This window comes from Ceratotherium simum, chromosome 9 (genome assembly GCF_057802395.1).
Source record: "Ceratotherium simum simum isolate JZ-2026a chromosome 9, ASM5780239v1, whole genome shotgun sequence".
Classification (NCBI taxonomy): Eukaryota; Metazoa; Chordata; class Mammalia; order Perissodactyla; family Rhinocerotidae; genus Ceratotherium; species Ceratotherium simum.
The window spans coordinates 42,403,849-42,424,377 of NC_141908.1; the positions used below are offsets into that span (position 1 = coordinate 42,403,849).

Consider the following 20,529-nt stretch of genomic DNA (forward strand, 5'->3'; position numbering starts at 1 on the left):
CCACGATCTTCTGTCTAACTCTGTTCCCTGCAGACATAACTATTTCTCACCCACAGCTTAAGTACCAAATGCCCAGAACAAAGCATCTTTCCCTTCTTAGTGTAAAGGTCTGAAGAGCCCAGAAGCATGAGTGAAAATACAGATCCATAAGAGTATATAGCTTGATTTCTTCAAGGTCCTATTCAGAGAACCAGAAAATTCCAGAATTTTTTTATGTTCACTCCAAGTGTTTGTGTCCACTTAAGGATTGTCTTAGGGATGTAACTGAACCTAATTCCTCAGAGCTGTTTTAGGTATTTGTAATTTTATAAAAGGTTAAATTGCGGTTCTTAAATGTGATCTTTTGTTATATTAAAAGGTAGTTTGCCGAATGATTCTTTATGAATTTTATATTAACACAAATAAAAAAATATAGGACCACCCCAGGAATAATATAATATATAATTGTATAATATAATAATATAATTAGATAATATATAATCTATTACCTCCCCAAATTTAACTACTCCAAAAATAATATAATCTAATGAGTATAATATAATGGCTACTCCAGATGTATAGTATTTAACTATAAGTTATGTTTTAAATCAAAAGTTGAATTTGCTAATCCTGAAATTAAATTCTGTATATTTTAATACTTTTTCTAAATAACAGATATCAATCGATGATATATGAGGTATTATATAATGCAAAAAAATCATATATAAGTACCATATATTTCCTTTCATAAAATTAAAATATTTTAGAATATTATATACTCCTTGATTTAATTAAATTGCATCTTAAAGCAGTTATTTGTATAATTGCCACCTGCCTGAGGCACAGACTTCAATAGTTAAGGCCATGGCATTTGTCAAGCAATAAATGAGTTTATAGAAAGTTTTCCAGGTGGAATTTAAACTTCTTATTAAAGTTATGACAGGTATTACCAGTATAACTCATACTGTTTGTCAATTACAGATTTTCTTAAAAAGCTATTTTCTTTTTTAAAATTTTATTCCAGTGTATTAGCATGGTATAATAGTTATTTTCATGGGGAAAAAAACGTAATTGTTTATTCTTTTAGGCTCTGAAAGACTTATGAAGATTTATTATATTTGTCTCACAGGGCTAATAGTGTGTAGGTAATCTTTTAGTTCCTTCTTGAGAATTTATGCATTATAGTGAAATTGTAAAGCATTACAAATTTAAAGCATTTTCAATGTGTGCGTTTCTCCTAGCTGGAAAAACAAATACAAAAATGATAATAATCCCCATGAAATTTAACCTTGTATTGTTAAGGTAAATAAATAATTTTTGTATCTATAAATTAAAAGGTTAGATTCTATAAATTAAAATATTTGCCATATAATATCTCTATGTATATGTTCAATGAGTTTACAAGTTTATATTTGGAAGTATATTTATAAGTTAAAACCTTTTGAATTTATAATATTTGTCATAATTTTTAATAGGCAGTTTTGCTTTGCTAAATATTTTTTTTCTTTAAAACAGAACATTGGTTCTGTTTGATATTTTTAGTGACGTACTGCAGATTCTTTTTATATTTAATCCTTGTGATAAAATGTATACTCCATCTGATGGGTTTTATGTTTTGTGGCACCCTTATCTTACAGAAAAATTAAGTAGTTATAAACCTTCTAAATTACTGTACTGTCGTCTTGATTTTAGAAAGCAACATATTTAATGTGGTCACTAAAGTCTGGCTATGGACTTCCTAAGATAGTCTTTCTAAAAGTTTTAATTTTTTTCACTTAAACTTCTTGGAAAAAATATTCTCCAGTCATTAAACTTGCAAAAGAAATATGTGGCTGAAAAAAATCTTCTCATCCTCACCTGTATTTGCCAGAGCTCTTTTCTCTCTCTCTCGGCTATTCCCACTTTAATCTTTGGGCCCCATTTTGTTAACATGAGAGCATAATAAAACTAATTACTACAGCAGGTACACTTTTATTCTCCCTGCAGAAAGATTTTCGTAAAAAGCAACTCAAGTGAATTAGAAACAAGAAGTGGGCCTTGGAAAATTGACTTTAAAGTCACTGCTTGGTTTTCACTGAGGCCCTGTGTATAAAAATCGTTTTTTACTCTTAAGAATATTTTACATTCGTTTTTCAGACTTCACCTTTTACTCTAAGCATTTCTTCTTGTTAATGACCACTTTTGTTTTGTGTGCATTCATTTCAATCATAGACATCTCATATCAGAAGTTCAACTATGGTTCTTCAGCAACTCCATATGTTAATACTTTTATTCTTGTTTTCTTTGCTCTGCCATATCTAAATTCTCTGATGAGAAATTAAAATAGAAGAATGATCAAGCCAACTATAAAATGTGAAGGATACAGAATAGCTAGAATAAAAATGAAGACTAGTGTCATAGTTTATACTTCAAGGAAAAATATGATTATATTTCCTTTGAAATAGGCATATTTTGAGTATTAATTGAGATGAATTATGCACAAAATTAAAATAATTTATTATAAAAATATTTAAATCTATTGGCAAATGCTAATTAAATTATGATTAAGTTATATTCATTTAATGGAGCATATGCTCTTCCCCCCCCCAAATTTCAAGATTGCTGATGCTAAAGAAGCTTCTTTTTAAAAAATTAAGTAGAGAAACTAGTGTATTTGGCTTACTGATGGCAAATTAGAAAAATACACAAGTAAAGAAAAAAACATTATTTTTAAAGGGTAAATGAGATGTTTATTTAAAAAATTTCTTTAAACTATACTTATATAAGCTATATTTATTTAAACTGTATTTATTGATGGATTACCATATGTGAAGCACTGTACTAGGATATGATTTAGCAAATTTTTCCAATTTTGATTTATCTTATTTTACTTTGTGATGCTCGCAGGTTGATCTGCATTTTATGAAAAAGATTCCTCCAGGTGCTGAAGCTTCAAACATCTTAGTCGGGGAATTGGAGTTCTTGGATCGAACTGTAGTTGCGTTTGTCAGGCTGTCCCCAGCGGTATTGCTTCAAGGACTGGCTGAAGTCCCAATCCCAACCAGGTAAAAAGTATAAGAGCATCTTTTGCATTTTTCTTAAACCATTTTCTTGTGGAAAAAACCAAGGAGTAAACATAATTTCCTGAGTTTTTTCTAGAAACTAATGTGTAATCCACAAAACTATTGTTTCTTCTTGTTTGTGGAGGAGGGGAAAAAGTGTTTTAAAAATTACTCTGTCTCTTCTTCCTTCCTCTCAAACTTCTATTTTTGTTTTTTAGGGCATGCTCCTCATCTCTGTATACTCTGGTCTATATCACCATGTAAATCCTTTTTTACAATATTGGTAAAAAGTGATAATGTGTTAGGCTTTTCTCAAAGATTGTATTAGCCTGTGCGCTAAAGAGCGGATCCTGTATATGACTGTGGTCAGACTCAGAAAGATCAAAGTTTCCAAGGCTTGGCTTATGCTTGAATGAGTAGGCCTAACGTGTAAGTGCGATCATTAGGATAGTCCCTGCTGGATCTAATGTACTGTATATTTCAATCCTAGGCACAGTATGCCTCCCATGCATACAGTCTGAAGAATCATTGGTAATAGCATCATGGCACTGTGGTTGAATCCACATCAAAAGTGCAAATTTAATTTGATTACCCAAGCTTGTTTTTCATTTAACAATACATAAAAACTAACAACTTAGCGATAATACAAACTAAATTATGTTGTTTATCATTTATCTCTATTTTATAGATATAAAACTGTTGGCGGGCAAAATTGTGAAGGAAAAAAAAAAGAATATTGACTTCAGCACTTTAGGTTCCTAGCAATTCATCCAGGGGACCTTGTTTTCTTCCCTTCTCCCTCCATCAAATGTGATTCCTGTATACAGACAGCCTTTCACTCTGATCCTAATCCCATGGTTGAATATTATGTAGGGCCCCATTTCCCACATGGCTGATGCCCTTTGTTTGATGCTGTAACTGCTTCAGATGCCGTTAGTGTGCTTCCTCTTCCAAACACTGAAAGCCTTAGCCAAGTTAAAATGAGTAAAAGTTCGGGTGTTGTGGCAACCGGTTTTGTAGAATATGTTTCCTCTAGGGATCTTTGGGCTTAACTCAAGACATAGCAGGTTACATCACTCTGTGCTTTGATTACGGATAAGATACTCCAAAAATATAGCATAGTTTAATCAGGAGAGGCCTCATTTTGTTAAGAGCTCAGCTTACTGAAATGGGATTCAGTGTTTGAGTACCTATGCCTGAGTCTGTGGAAGGAGCAGATTTGCAGCAGGAACCTGGTTACCATTCGGATTGCAGAAAGAAGTGTCTGTTCATCTTGTTGGAGGGCTACTGAGACTTCTGATACATACCAATTTTTATTAAAAAGGCAGAGGATGAACTGAGCATGTTAAAGTGGCATCTGACTGTATGATTAAGACCATATTTTTATATATACAACCTGCAACCTATTCAGTGTTTCTGGGAATTTGGGATTCAGATTTAAGATGTCAAACTTACTAATTGTAGAGGTATTATTTAGTAGTGTAAAATTCCTTTTCAGTCTTCCAAGTGATGCATTCTTGTTCCACTGTTTAGGAAGGTGTCTGATGAACTCTCAGTAAACGATGGCTATTTATGACAATGATAGTTCCTGTATTTCAAAGGAAAGAAAAGAAAAATTCCCAGGAGTGGAGAAAAGCTGTAATGGGGTTATACATTCTCACTTTGAAAACTGTCAAGGTTTGGGTGACCTCATTTCATACTGACATGGCAAAATATGTGTAGAGAACAGTGGAGGAAAAATTAGGGGCACAGTAGAGCCACTGTATAAGGAGAGATTAAAAAGACTAGACCATTTAGTTAGGAAAGGTGAAAAATGGAAGAAAATTTGTTAGACAAATAGAATAAAGAAAGCTATTCAAGGTTCCTAATTACGCCTCCTTAGGAGGACAAAAGAGCATACCATGAATATAACAGCAACACACAGTAGAAATGTCAGAAAGTAATCTTTTAGGACTTTATAAATAGCCCATGGAATGGAAACCTGAAAAATAGCAAGATGTACATAGGTTAGGAAATTTCTTGAAAGTATTATAGTTGATAAAGCATCTGCCACCACATTAAACTATTCCTGTTTTAAATGTACAGTGGACATTTCTGTATAGTAAAAATTGACTTGGATTCAGTTATAACTGACACAAAAAATTAATGTCAAATCCTCTAAGACTGTGTAATATATGCATCATGTAAAAACATGTACAGTCTCTAAAGTTTATAACTAAATGAAGGGTAGAATGATAGTAACTATTTCAGTACACCTTATAAAGCCATTAGTCTTCATACTTAAGAGCATAAACCATTTAACAAATTAACATCGTAGAATTATATTACCGAATATAGCGCATTTTTTAATTTCCACAATTTCCCTGCAGCATTGACCTTTTCAGAGACAGGACGACTACGAGTTCTCCAAAGTTAGAGCACGTATTGATTTCTTCAAAAGCTCCAGTTGTGATGAGTTTGCCAGACTTTCAACCTGATTTAGATGGAATATCACAGTGCAGCTGGTATTTTTATTCCTGCAGCATTGGAATTAATAGATCACTAACTCCCCATTTTCTTCTGCCTAACTGATCTTTGATTTCTGACAATAATTTCTTTATTTAATGTAAATTTTACATACACCTACTGTTTTTTTGACCATGTGTTCTCTGTTTACACTACTGTACTACCTTTTTCCCCTTCGAACTAGTTCTACAATTTACGTATTAGTGAGTTCTCTTCCTTCCAATTCAGAAAGGTTTAATCAGATTTTACTTTTCCCACCTTTCTCTTCTAAAGATTATAGAATCCTTAAAATTCTCAATAACAACTGTGTAGGCTGTACAGGTAACTAAATGGGGGAAACACTGAGATCAAAATAACCAGGTGTTCCCAATCCTCAAGGATCTTAAGCATAAGAGTCAATCATTGTAAAATGTTTCAAAATAATAATAAACTGTGAAAAAATATGAAAGTGTTTTACATTAAAATCCCCATCTTCAGTAATTCCTTTGAGATGAGTGATTCTGTACTACTAAAATTATTTTTATATTTCTACCTTGAGACATTCGTGTGTTTTTTTCTTAATTACAGATTTTTGTTCATTCTTCTGGGACCCCTGGGAAAGAGTCAACAGTACCATGAGATTGGCAGATCAATTGCAACCTTAATGACAGATGAGGTATTTATTCAAGTTCATTGGGAACATTTCCCCCTACTAGGTACACCTAACTTTTGGAGTTCCTGTATTCATGATAATTTTCTGTGAATCAGATTTCTCTTTATTGAATCGCCCTTCTTCTATGCTTCCAGTATGAAACTTCCTTTGGAAAAATTTGTTCGAAAGGGGTAGTAAATTCACATACATGAATATAATGCTTTAAAGCCTCAAATTCTAAAGAAAATTCATTATTTAGTGACATTTAGAATATTTATAATATTCCCCTTATATGTGCTGCCAAAGTGAGCACCATTGTTAATATCATTGCTAATCTTGTTTTGGGCAAAATAATTTTAAGGTCTCAAGAAAAAACAATGGCAGTTTATCTGAATAGTATACATGACACCCAAAAGCCATGCAACGTCTATTAACTCTCTTTACAAAATTTCCTGAATGAAAATGTTCTTAACCTGGGAGTTTTTGCAGCTTTAGAGGAGCTGTAGATGAATTTCAAGGGGCCCATGATCTCTCTGATACAGCACACAAGTTTTTCTACGTAAAAATTTAGATGTAGATTTTTCTTTTGTACTGGAAAAAGCTTTCATCAGCTTCTTAAAGAGGTGTACGTCTCAAATATAAGATCATAAAAATAAGATAAAAAGTGGTATCATATAACTGGTTTTTTTGATTTCCCAAACACCTCATGGAAATCTGTTTTTATTGTTTTATTGTTAAAGAAGAGCAGATGCAAAAGATGACAGAAGGGACATAAGTTCAAAATTAATAGTAAATAACAAATGGGATTATACATTTTCTAGAATCTCATCTGAATAATTTAATAATATATTTGTTGAAATACATGGCTTCAGATACCTGAAAATCTATAAAAAAAAGCAAATTAGTATTGTATATAATTTTTCCTAAGTTTATGAAATCTGAAAATTTGAACTTGTGTTTGGGGTTTGATATACATTCTTCTATTATATCTGTTAAAATTATGTTTTATGGTTTTATATGAGTTAGTTATTGATGTTTACATGTAGGAAAAGAAAAGCTAGAAGAAAAACATTTTTTTCATCAGTTTCAGAAAGAACCAACTTAATGAGCATATGAGTTTCCTATGGCTGCCATAAAAAAATACCACAAACTGACTGATTAAAACAAGAGTAATTCATTTTCTCACATTCTGGGGGACCAGAAGTCTGAAGTCAAGGTGTCAGAAGGGCCATATTCTCTCTGAAGTCTCTAGGGGGAAAATCTTTCCTTGTCTCTTCCAGTTTCTGGTGGCTCCTAGTATTCCTTGGTTTGTGGCAGCAAAATTCCAATCTCAGCTTCCATCTCCAAACACAAGCCTTCTTCCCTGTGTTTGTGTGTGCTTCTCCTTTTCTGTCCCTTATAAGCATATCTGTCATTGGACTTAGGGCCCACCATAATCCAGGATAATCTCATCTTGAGATCTTTACCTTAATTACATCTGCAAAGACACTTATTCCAAATTAGCTCACATTCTGAGGTTCAGGTGGACATATATTTTGAGAGAACACTGTTCAATCCACTATAATGAGTAACATATTCTATTAAGGAAATCTGGGAGAAGACAGGAGAGTGAAAAAAGAGCTTCATGAGGACCACAAACCTGCTCTAGCAGAATTCTCTATGAGAAGACACTCACAGTATCTTTGCTTTTAGTGTTTCCATATTAATTAATATTTTGCAACTTTTACAGTATTGCAAAATAAATGGCACTGTGATTTGTGTTCCACAACTTAAGTACTGTCGCTTTCATGCACATTTGTTTCATGTTATATTATGTTTCCACATCTAAGACATTAAGGCATTACATTAACATATCTCTAGGGCATGGGACATGTTATCTGGTGAGAGGAGCATATTGTGTCATGGGAGGTGCATATATACTCAAGGTATCTCTTTTCCTCATCCTCCCTTTCCCCAATTAGGAGTCAAGATTTTCTCAACAGAAAGACGTCACTTCCGAAGTTTTGTAGACTAGTCAAGTGCACGTAGAACAACAGAGAAACATCCATGTTTTATACATTTTAGATTTAGAATGAGAGCAGAGAAGGGACTTCCATCTATTTCCTTGATTAATGAGAACTACCTCATTTGGGAACAAGCATCAGCCGTCTAATGAAGGCTCGAACACAAATCCTTTAGACTTGAAAGTTTAGAGCTTAGCTTTAGGGCAATTTGTAACTCTCTATGAGCAGTGGGGTAGAGAAGCAGAAAGTTAGTCCAAAAGATGAAAGCTGTTAATTATAATAGGACATGTGAATTACAATAGCACATTCATTGAATATCAATAAATAAATAAATAAATAAATAAATAAATAAATACTTCTTAAAGAGAAAAAAGTTTTTTATTGTTCAAAGCCCTGGTAGAAAAATTGTTCTGCTTATGTAATTGCTTTGAAGGCTATTGATTAATTATACTCATTAAGAAAAAAATTTAATATGTTGATTCATAGAGTTTACTTTGGTTAAGAAAATGATGAATTGGATTGCCTTATCAAACTGTGTAAATTCCATGGGAGCAGTTACCACTTAATATTCATTTTTGTGGCCTGATTTTGTCTGTTGCTCAAATAAATATTTGTTGACTGAGCTCTGTTTGATTTTTTCCTCTCTGTACTGGGAACTCCTTGTAGGTAGACTGTCTTTTCCTTTTGAGTTTTCAGACTTAGTGTAGTGTCTGGCCCTCAGTCAGGGTTCAATAAATCTTTTTTTTTTTTTTTAATGAATTAATGATTGAATGTGCTAGTCATCCTAGCAATACCTATTTTGAAGCAATCCAATAATCTATTTTCTCCCTTTCTGTTGAGTATAACTAGAGATAAATCATATGATTTTGTTTGTTAGTACTACTACCAATGTATTGATCCTTTTACATTCTTAAAAATTATTAAGCACTTCAAAAAGCTTTTGTTTATATAAATAGTGTGTCAATATTTATCATAATAGAACTTAAAACTGAGAATTTAAAAAAAATGTATTCATGAATTCATTTAAAATAACAATAATAAAGTCATTATATGTTAACATAACATTTTTTAATGAAAACAAAAGCAAAAACAATAACAAAAAATTACTAAGAAGAGTAGCGTTGTTTGTCTTTTTCTTGTTCTGGATTTTTGAGCTAATAATTTTCTGTCTCTATCTTCTAGATCTTAAGTCAACACTGACTCTTTCTGTTCAATCAGCAAACATGCCCAACATATAGTAGCTACTTAAGAAATACATGTGAAATAAATGTCCAGATTTTCCCCATCCTTAAAATGACATCCCTTACTGCTTAACATGGCATCTACCGCTGAAGAGGTGTTGGTTGAATCTGAATATCAAGGGCCCTGAAGGAGTGGTCTCTACTTGGTCCTGAATATCTTAGCTTCATTCATCTCCTAACGTATTGCAGTCTGATTTTTGTCACTACCATTCTACTGAAACTGCTTTCAGTAAGGTCACCATTTACAAAATATACCATCCTATGTTTGCCACTCATGTCACCTAATCTCTTATTGGCATTTGACATTATTGGACACCTCTCTTTCTTTTTTTCTCATGAAGAACAACTAAAATTTGTTGTGTGCTTTGTTTTGACTCTAAATCTTTGAGATTTGTATTATTGCTTACCTCGAGGTCATAAATGTATCCTTCTATGTTATGTTCAATGAATTTTATACTTTATCTCTCATATTTAAGTTTTTAATATACCTAGAATTGCTTTTTGTGTGTGATGTGTGGGTAGAGTTCCAATTTCATTTTTATATAGATAATCACTTGGCTTAGTACCATTCATTGACTAGTCCATCATTTATTCAATGGTTAGCAATGCCTACCTTTCAAAAAAAAATTATCCACCTCTGTGCCATCACTATCTTAATTATAGTAGTTTTACTAGAATAAGCCTTGATCTTTAGTAGGACAAGTCCCTTCCTCACTTTGTTCTTCATTAATTCATTCAACAAATATTTACTGAATATGGACTATTCATCAGGCATTCTTGCAGTTGCTGGGGACATATCAGTGAACAAAATGGACGAAAGCCTTTTCTTTCATTGAGCTAATAATCTAGTGGAAAGACAGACTAACACATAAATAAGTAAAATATATGATATATGGTGATAAGTACTATGGAGGAAACCACGAAAGCAGGGAAGGGAGATGTGGGTGGGATGGGGAGAGTTGCAAGTTAAAATCAGGTGGTCAGGGAAGCCCTTCCTGAAGAGCCATTTCAGCAAACAACCTAAAGGAAGAGAGGGAGCAAGCTATTTAGATATCTGAGGGAACAGCTTTCCAAGCAAAAGGATAAACAAGGGCAAATGCTTTGAGATGGGAATGTGCCAGGAATATCTGAGGAACAGCAAGGAGGACGACGTAGCTGGGTAGGAGGGAGAAGGGGAGAGGGCAGTAGGCGATGAGGTCAGAGAGGTAACGGGCCAGTCTGTGTAGGGTATTTGTACGTCACATAAGGATTTTGAGTTGGGAGGCAAATGGAAGATTTTGAGTAGAGGAATGACATGATTAATCTTACATTTTAAATGGATTACTTGGCTGCTGGATTCAGCCTTTGTGGAGGAACAAAGGCAAAAGCAGAGAGACCACTTAAGAGGCATTGCAACAATCTAGGCAGGCAATATATAGGGAGAGGAACCAATGCAATTCCCACCAAAATTCCAACAGGATTTATCAAGGAGCTTGATAAGCTTATTCTAAGAAATATATGGGACTGGCCCTGTGGCTTAGTGGTTAAGTGTGCGTGCTCAGCTGCTGGCGGCCGGGGTTCGGATCCCTGGCGCGCACCAATGCGCCGCTTCTCCGGCCATGCTGAGGCCGCGTCCCACATGCAGCAACTAAAAGGATGTGCAACTGTGACATACAACTACCTACTGGGGCTTTGGGGAGAAAAAAGGAGGAGGATTGGCAATAGATGTTAGCTCAGAGCCAATCTTCCTCAGCAAAAAGAGGAGGATTAGCATGGATGTTAGCTCAGGGCTGATCTTCCTCACAAAAAAAAAAAAAAAAGAAATATATGGAAGAACAAAGGTCCAAAAATAGTAAAAGCAGGCTTGAAGAAAACAAACACATTTGCTGGAGTTTACTCCTAATTCACTGCTGCTTTTTCTCAGTCTCCTTTTCTGGATTCTTCCTTCTTCCCACCCACTGCATTGATGAGAACTTTGCTCCTTAATTATCCACTCTGGCTCCTACATTATCAGTTTCTCCCTCCCTACTATATCATTTCTATCACCTTACAAAGGTGATCTAGAATCTCCTATCTTTTGAAAAGAAGAGAAAGAAAGGAAGGGAGGAAGAGAGGGAGAGAGGGAGGGAGGAAGGAAGGAAGGAAGGGAAGGCACTTTCTAGTTGTGTGATCTTGGGCAGGTTAACCTCAACTCTCTCTGCCTCAATTTCCTCATCTTCAAACTAGGAATGATAATAGTACATATTTTATGTTGTTATTGTGATGAATATATATTTATTGCCTATTATATCTTGGAGATAGTGGTAGGAATTAAAGACAACGTGGCTGGCCTCATGGAACAAACCCTGAAGTCATCTGGACTCCTCTATTTCTTTCACAGACAAATCCAATCTATCAGTAAATCCTCCTGGCTCTACTTTCACAACATATCCAGAATCCTACTACTTCTCATTTTTCAACTATCACCTGGTTTTCACTCTTATCACCTGGTCCATTACCACCATTATTATTCTATTATTGCAGTAGACTCCTAGTTGTTCTCTCTGCCCTCGCCCCACTTCCTTCTGTTATCAACACCATAGCTAGAGCAGTCACTCTTCCACTCAAGACCCTCTAATGGCTTCTCACCTCTTTCAGAGGCAAAGTCAAAGTTCTTATGATGATCTACAAACTCCTACAAGATGTCCTTCTGTCTCTTCCATCTTACCTCTCAGACCTTATCTCCTGTTACTCTCCCTTTAGCTCACTGCTTCCCAGAAATTGGCCTCCTTGCTACTTCTCAAATATAACATGCATGCTCTCACTGGAGAATCTTTGCACTGGCTGTTCTCTCTGCCTGGCTATTCTCTCTGCCTGGCTATTCTCTCTGCCTGGAAGCTCTTGCTTCTGATAGCTACACAGCTTGCATCCTTGCCTCCTTCAGGTTTTTGCTGAAATATCTACTCGTTGAGGCCTTCCTTAATCATCCTGTTTAAAATTACAACATCCCTCAGTCATACCCTGTTCCTCTTTCCTGCTTCGTTTTTCTTCATAGCACTTTCCATCATTCATATATATTCACCGATATTGCTTATTTCCTATCTCTTCCCTCCCATTAGAATGTAGGCTCCATGAGGGCGTAGATTTTTGTTGGTTTTGTTCACTGCTGTATCCCTAGCACTTAAGTACTTTGATAAATATTTATTGAATGAATGTTCAGAGTTTATATTTTAGCAGAAAAAATAGTATTAAACAACTAATTATATAATTAATAACTAATTATAATAAATAATTATAATTACAGTGAAAGCTATCAAAAAAAGGACAAGGCGTTAGGAGAGTATTAGCAAGATATCTAATCTTGTTTGAGAGGGGATCAGGGCAGGCTTCTCGCAGATGTATGTTGAAATCAGAATGTTTGGTTAGCTAGACAGTGAGAAGGGAGAAGAGCCATTTAAAGTAATTAAGTTATTGGGGAAATTGGTGATAGGAAATCAATAGTAAATAAGGTTTTTAATTTAAAATCAAATAAATTTTGGTGTCTATATCTTTGAGGAGCTTTAAAATCCTAGGAAATCAGCTGTTCTGAATGAATTTGGACAGTCGTCTGTCTAAAGCAGGTATAGGATCATGTGACGTCTTGAACTGTTTTTTTTTGTTTTTTTTAATTAAGTGAGACCAAATCAAGAAAGATTTCAAGAGAGTTGCTATGATCAGGGAAAGAGTAGAGTGGCTAAACTCTCACTGGGTTTAAGAACATTTGCAATTCTTAAATATTCAGATTATGTCTCATGGCCTTATAAAGATTTTATAAGAGGACAGATATTCTGAGCCGTCAATTCAGTGGCTTATGGCAGGGAAATCTATGTTTTCAATATTTAAAAAATCTCTTTCTCAAACTACAACTAAACTGTTAATATATCTTTGATGTCTTCATATTATCCTAAGCAAAGACTGTATATTTATCATATCACTGATCCTTTATGAAACGTTCTTAGCTGGAAAGTTAAAAAAAGACTTTGAAAATGATCATTATCACTTCTTCAGCAGTTTAGATTGAGTATCAAACCAGACACTAAACAAATGGTCTAAAAGTAGAATAGAATATTCAAAAGCACAACTTTCCTGAAAATTTTGGAATATTTGGTCACTGTAATACAGAGCAGCATAAAGAATAATACAGTAGTCCCAAACCTCAAATATTTGTTCTGTTTCATATTATGTGAAATACAAAAAATATCAGAAGTATTTATATTATGCTTAGTGTAAATTAGTTTTTCCCCATTTATCTTTATTTTTACTTTCCCCACTTATTATATTAAGTATATCATTCCCCTGTATGTCAGACAGGCGAGATTAGATTATGCTGCAGGAAAAACCAACTAAAATCTCAATGGCTTAAAACAACAAGGATTTATTTCTATCAAGCTGTGTGTCCATCACAAGCTGGCAGAGGGGCTCTGCTCGTCATAGCCACTCAGGCACCCAGGCCCATAGAAGCTCGATCTCGACCTGTGTTTTCTCAGTCACTATGGCAGACAAAAGGCAATGTGATGAGTCACAGACCAATGCTCATAACTTCTATTTGAAAGTGACATATGTACACCTAAATAGAGCACGCTGAATCCTAATATCAAAGAAGGCAAGGAATGCAGTCCTACCATGTGTCTAGAAGAACTGTGGTGTCTGTCAATAGCCTAAATGACTACCACAGCATGTGTGTGTGTGTCTGTGTGTGTGTCTTTGTGTATATAAATGTAACTGATACTTTGAATGGAAATATACTTCCTACACTGTGTAGATATGATATCCAGAAAATGCTAATTTATAACCTTATTATTATTTAAAAATTGAGACAAAATTAACCTTTGTAATTAGTTTATGTATGCCAGGGTATAAATATTGCTAAAATTTCTAATACATTCTATGAATTTTCTTCTCTATTTTTAAGCAAGGGCTTCTTTCAGAAAGTTTGATTTACCCACATGTAAATAAACTTTGCCAAGCTTGAATCATTAATTCCAGTTTAATGAGCTTCCTTTCATCTTCCTTTCCCTTTCCCTTACTCTTGTCTCCGGAAATTTCAACATTCATTCTAGCAGTCTAAGAAAAATGCATATCTGTGTGCATTCATAGAATAAACTAAATTATAATATTTTACATTAAAAACTTCTTTAGTTAGAGCTGTCTATTTCTTCAAATTGTTATAATCACATGTGAGATAACTGGGAAATGAAAACACTGAACACATTAAGATTTTATAATTGTTTTTTATCTATAAATGATACTTCTTTTCCTTCTATAGGTATTTCATGATGTTGCTTACAAAGCTAAAGATCGTAATGATTTGGTATCAGGAATTGATGAATTTCTGGATCAGGTTACTGTTCTCCCTCCTGGAGAATGGGATCCAAGCATTCGAATAGAGCCTCCCAAAAATGTTCCTTCCCAGGTATGTATATTTGAAAATACTCTTGAGTCCCATCATTTTGTTGTCTTTTAAATACCTGTACTAGAGTAGTATAACCCATCAAAAAGGTGCAAATTATTTAATTATATCCTCTGGGAAGGCAGAGGCATGAAGTTACAAAGTCTTCCTTGATTCTATTCAACGTGCCTCACTGAGAAATTGGTTTTAATGATACACTATTAAATCAAACAGTTTCATATGCCTGGAAAGATCTTAGACCCACCTTAAAAAAGGGTGTACCAGGGGAAAATTATAATAAAGACGTAAAATATAGCTTGGAAAAAAGCCCATTACTGTCTTTCTATATTCTGATACATTACTTTGAAATTGACAAGTGTTAGGAAAATTCAAAGGCATGACTTAGTCATATTATATAGAAAACTCCTTATTTCTGCTAATCACACTTATGATTAGGAAGAATTTTTTATGTTTATATTACCTTTGTGTGGGTGTATAGTATGAAAATTGTAAAAATTCTGCCTATAAAAATCTAATGTGCATTTTACTCATTATACAATCGAGAAAGATAGAAAGACTGTTGGAATTGTTTGGCATCATTTTCTTATTGCAGGCATGACTTTGTTGAGTGTGATGGTCAAATGTTTGTTAAGCCCACTCTTCATATTGCCACTTCTATTCCTACTGAATCTGCCTCCTACAACGCTCCCAGTGTCATCTACTCAGCCTTGCGTTTGGGGAGTCCTGGCTGGTCTGATTCTATTGCCCTAGTTGATGTGACAGATGGCCTAATTGGCCCAGCCCTGGACTTAGAAGTTTTTCTGACTAGCCAGAGGTGGGCAAATGAGCAGGTCAACCTGTCAACCATGAGTGTTTAAAAAAGTCATCTCAATCCCACTATCAATTTAAGGAAAATATACTGATGACTCATTTCTATATTTTCACTCTGAAGTCATTTCATAATTATTAAAGATTATTTGCTTTCCTTTTCTCATTAATTACAATTTTGTGATTCTATAACTGCAGCCACATAGTTTCAGTTGATCTACTACTAAAATAAAAGAAGTTGCTTAGGGAGTAATTGTAAGGGTTAAAGATTGTCTTATTTTTGTACTTGTATACTTCTTTGTACTTACAGTATTAGGAAAGACAATATAATGCTTCCTGAAGTAGTAAGAAAGGAACTCTTTAATTGATGTTAATTGGAAAAATTCAGTGAAAATATTAATACATTGAGAGTGAGACTTTAAAGGTCACTTATTAATACCAATTAGTTCTTGAAACATTAAAACTGAAGTCAAGCATTTTTGAAAATACTCTGCCTTTGAGGAATGATGTTTTTGAGGCAAGTTGAGACATGGGAGCTCTGTATTTTTAAAAATATTTTTATGAGACTCTTGATGCAACTAAGTGTGGCTGAAGGAAAACATATAACTGCACTGACTGATCTCACATAATTTGTGGCCACATACCTCTAGTGGGCCCTTCATGTTGCAAGTTCATCATACTGTATTTCCCTAGTTCAATCATTCTTTCTAGATGACTATTTCACACCTATTTTCTCCCCTCAAACCTTCAGCCCATCCTTCCTGATCCTCACTCTCAAATGTTGACTTGCTTTCCACTTCCCTGATAAATTTGAAATGATCAAAAGAGAACTTCCATAGACTCCCCCACCACACCTATCCAGATACTCTGCCTTCCCATGTATTACTATTGATGAATTATCCAAAATCAGCCTTCTACTTGTGCACTAGATCTTCGTACCTACTCAAAGACATTACTTCACCAACTCTCCACTGTCTCCCCTATATCATCAGTTCTTTTGTTCTGTATTATATCATTTTTATTAGCATACACTGCCATCTACTCACCCATTTCTTTGTTCTCCTTTGCATTAAATGCCACAGAAGAGTTCTCTGTACTACCTGCCTCCAATTCCTCTTCTCTAGTTCTCTCTTACACCTACTCCAATAAGGCTTTTGCCTCCATCACCTCACTAAAATTGCTTACACGAAGGTCACCAATGATCTTCACAATGCTAAATCCCATGGTCAATTCTCAGTCTGCATTTTATTTAGCCTATGGATCAGCAGCATTTGACAAAGTTGGTGACTACCTTTTCTTTGATATACTTTCTTTGCTTGGCTCCCAAAACACCACCCTCTCTTGGTTTTCCTTGTACCTCACTGGTCATTCCTTCTCAGTCTCCTATGCTGATTCCTCCTCTTCTCTCTGATTTCTTTATGTTGAAGTGATGCAGGGCTCGGTCCTTAGTCATCTTCTCTCTTCAATCTACACTCATTCTCTTGGTAATATCATCCAATCTTATAGCTTTAAATCCTCTCCCAAATTTATTTTTCACCTTGAACTTGAGAGTTATTTATCCAAATGCCTATCCTGTGTCTCCACTTGCATGTCTTATAGATTTCTAAAACTTAACATGTCCAAAGTTTGAACTGAGTTGTAGGTTGTCTCATTTCTGTACCTTTATACACCTTTGCAACTATATTAGAAAAAGCAATATAGTGCTTCTTGAAGTATATAAGAAACTCTGATCTTTTCACAAAATCTGTTCCATCTGCACCTTCCCATCTTGGTAGGTGCTAACTCTATATTTACAGTTGATCAAGCCAAAAACATTTATTTTTTTCCCTTCTACCTGACTTTCATTCTGCCAGGAAATACTCTTGGCTTTGTCTTCAATATTTATCCAGAATTATACCATATCTCGCTACTGCCACTGCCATCACCCTAGTTTATCTACCATCATCTTTCTCCTGGATTACTGAAATAGCCTCCTAACTGGTCTCCTTGTTTCTACTGTTGGCCTCTAGAATCTGCTGTCAACACAACAGCCAGAGTGACTCCAGGTTAGATCATGCTGCTCCTTTCCTCAAAACTCTGCAAAAGTTCCTCATTTCACTGCGAATAAAAGCCACATACTTAACAATGTCTACTAAACCTACACGATCTGGCCTCCCTTTACCTCTCAGAAGTCATCTCCTCCCACTTTCTTCCTTGCTTAGTCCTCTTCAACCATAGTGGCCTCCTTGCTCCTTGTTCTTCAAACCCTGCAGCCACACTCCTGACTGTCCCACTGGCTGTTCTTTCTGCTGTGATGTCCCCCAGTTATTCTCATGGCTAATTCCCTTGACTCCCTCAAGTCTTTCTCAAATGGCTCTTTCTCACTGACCCTGTCTGACCACTCTATTTAAGATTGCCACTCTCTCCTCCCCACCAACACACCCCACACCTCAGACCCCCCTTACTCTGCTTTAAATTTTTATTTTTCCATAGTTTTTAATCTTTCTAACATACTATGGAATTAATTTACTCATGTGTTTATTTGTTTATTATTTGCCTTTTTCACTAGAATGTAAACAGGCTCCACAGGCCTGGTTTGTCCACTGGTGTACGTGGTGGGGTCTAATACCTGACACAAACTGGCTCTCAATAAGTATTTGTTGACTGAATAAATAAATTGTGTAATTTGGTTAGTCAAATATCTACTCATCCATTGATTTGTTTTAATAACAAAATATGTGTGTTTCTGAACAAAAAATATTTCCTATATTTTCCTTAGAATGTTCATCAATACTGTTCTTACATACTTCTCTTTTCAAATACTTTTTTCCTTTATTATAAGATGACCACTCCTTGAGGAAATGGGTACTTTAGGATGGCTAATATCTTTCATGGTTTATCATTTGCCTTATCAATGTATAGCTTTTTCCATTATAAAACAATGAGTTAACTTATCCAGTAAGAGATAATTCTCCAGAAGACCAAATAATATCACTTGCTTTCTGAGACTTGTAGAGGCTAAGAAATGTTTCCCTAGGTGATTATTAGGTATCGAGGGTATTGAGGGCCACTCTGAAAGCTCTTTACTAATGTATGCTAATTATTTACCTACAAAGGCAGTTCCTTCATCAGTTGACAGACATCCTCTCTTTTATCTTTGAACTTCAGTTCATTATATCTATTCATATGCCTGGGAAATTGTACAACTGTTAAGCAATGAACTTTCCTATATTTTGTTCATTTCAAAACCTATTTTTCTCATGTTTTAAACCTGTACCAATTTATCTAAATGTACCATTGTACATAAGATCATTTGGTAATTCCTTTTTGTTCTTCATGTTTACACTAAACATAAAAAACATGTTTACACTATTTTAGAATGGCAGTCAAGTAAAAATTTTAATTGCACCACTTTAAATTTTTTTATTATCCTTTTAAGCACTTTTGAACGCATTGGTGTGCTCTGAGATCACCAAGAGGTAGGATTTTCTGACTTTTTAAAATCTCTGTCACTGACAAAAGTGGATGGAATAGACCTATGGGAAAACAGCACTTACATAAACTTCAGTCAGTTTTTCATTGGCTCAATTTAGAAGCTTCCTTTTGCAATAAGCTTTTGGATCTCTATGAGTCAGAAAGAACCATATTGTAAATCATTCCCAGGGTAGGAAGATATCAGCCAGAATCAATGAGGGAAATACACTTACAAAATATCTAATGATAATAGTTAATGTTTATTGAATAGTTGAACTATGCCAGGCATATAGCACCTCCTTACCCCAACCTACCCCAATCCTGGTCTCTCTTTGTCTCCTTCTCTTAGTTCATTTTTCTTCATAGCTCTATCTCTACCTGACCTTATAGCTTTATTGTTTGTCTCCATTAACAGAGCGCTTTTTCTTGCTCACATTTGCATCTCTAGCATCCATCACAATGAATGGCACACAATTATGCACTCAACAGTATTAGTTGAAAGAATGGATAAATGTCCGTTGCTTCATTTAATTCTCTCAACCACGCTCAGAGGTACTACTATTGCCACCAGTGAACGGAGGAGGAAACTGAGGCTTTAGGAGGCTAGATAACTTCCTAGTGGTCATGCAACAAATAAGTAACAGAACCTGGGTTCTTAGCCACTCTGCATGTTGCCTCAAGGGAAAAAATTTGTTTTTGTTATTTGCAACTAGCACCTGAAATTAAAAAACAAAAACAAAAAACCTTCCCACAGGAGAAGAGGAAGATTCCTGCTGTACCAAATGGAACAGCAGCTCATGGGGAGGCAGAGCCCCACGGAGGCCATAGTGGACCTGAACTCCAGCGAACCGGAAGGTTAGTGGAAAGCACTTTATGGACTTCAGAGACCAAATGATATACTGTTCTTGTGCGTCAGGAATTGCTGTTGTGAGATCTAATTTTTTTTTTATACTTTGAATTCCTACTCTTTGAGGGTGAAAAATGCCAATTAATTTGATTTCTCTGTAGTTACTAATGATTGTCATTAAAAACCAGAACAGTGGATACACCATTCCATTTTATCTTACCTAGTCTTTCATTTTGCTGTGCATAAAATGCATTCACAGATTCTTAGAGTGAATAAGAGAGCTGTCAGTTGCCCCTTCCAAAAGAGCCTGTTGAAAGCTTCAAGTTCAAGATGGAAATAAAAATAAACACCACGAATTCAGTCTTATAGACCCTATCGCATGACATGCAAGTAGGATGTATATAATAGTATTTTTTATTTTTCTGGTTGTAATTTGAAAGAGCTATATGATTTATTTTTCTAATCACACATCTTTGAAGAGATGAAAGCTTCAATTTATTTTTTAAAATGGTTCTTTATGGTTTTTTTGACAGCTTGTCTCTCTCTAAGCAATGTGTGAGCAGAAAATCAGAAACCTTTGGGTGGGTCTCCCTTCAGGGAATATGTGCACACAGC

General features: G+C 34.9%; 1 protein-coding gene across 3 annotated transcripts in view; it reads left to right on the plus strand.

The window, feature by feature from the left end:
• SLC4A10 (solute carrier family 4 member 10) overlaps window positions 1-20,529 on the plus strand; it is a 210,272-nt gene that overhangs the window by 105,048 nt on the left and 84,695 nt on the right. For all 3 annotated transcript variants that reach the window (XM_087435291.1, XM_087435292.1, XM_087435293.1), the window contains 4 exons: window positions 2,866-3,023; window positions 6,093-6,180; window positions 14,664-14,810; window positions 19,822-19,922. In XM_087435291.1, coding sequence (XP_087291417.1) covers window positions 2,866-3,023; window positions 6,093-6,180; window positions 14,664-14,810; window positions 19,822-19,922 — 494 coding nt within the window. The remainder of the gene's footprint in view (window positions 1-2,865; window positions 3,024-6,092; window positions 6,181-14,663; window positions 14,811-19,821; window positions 19,923-20,529) is intronic.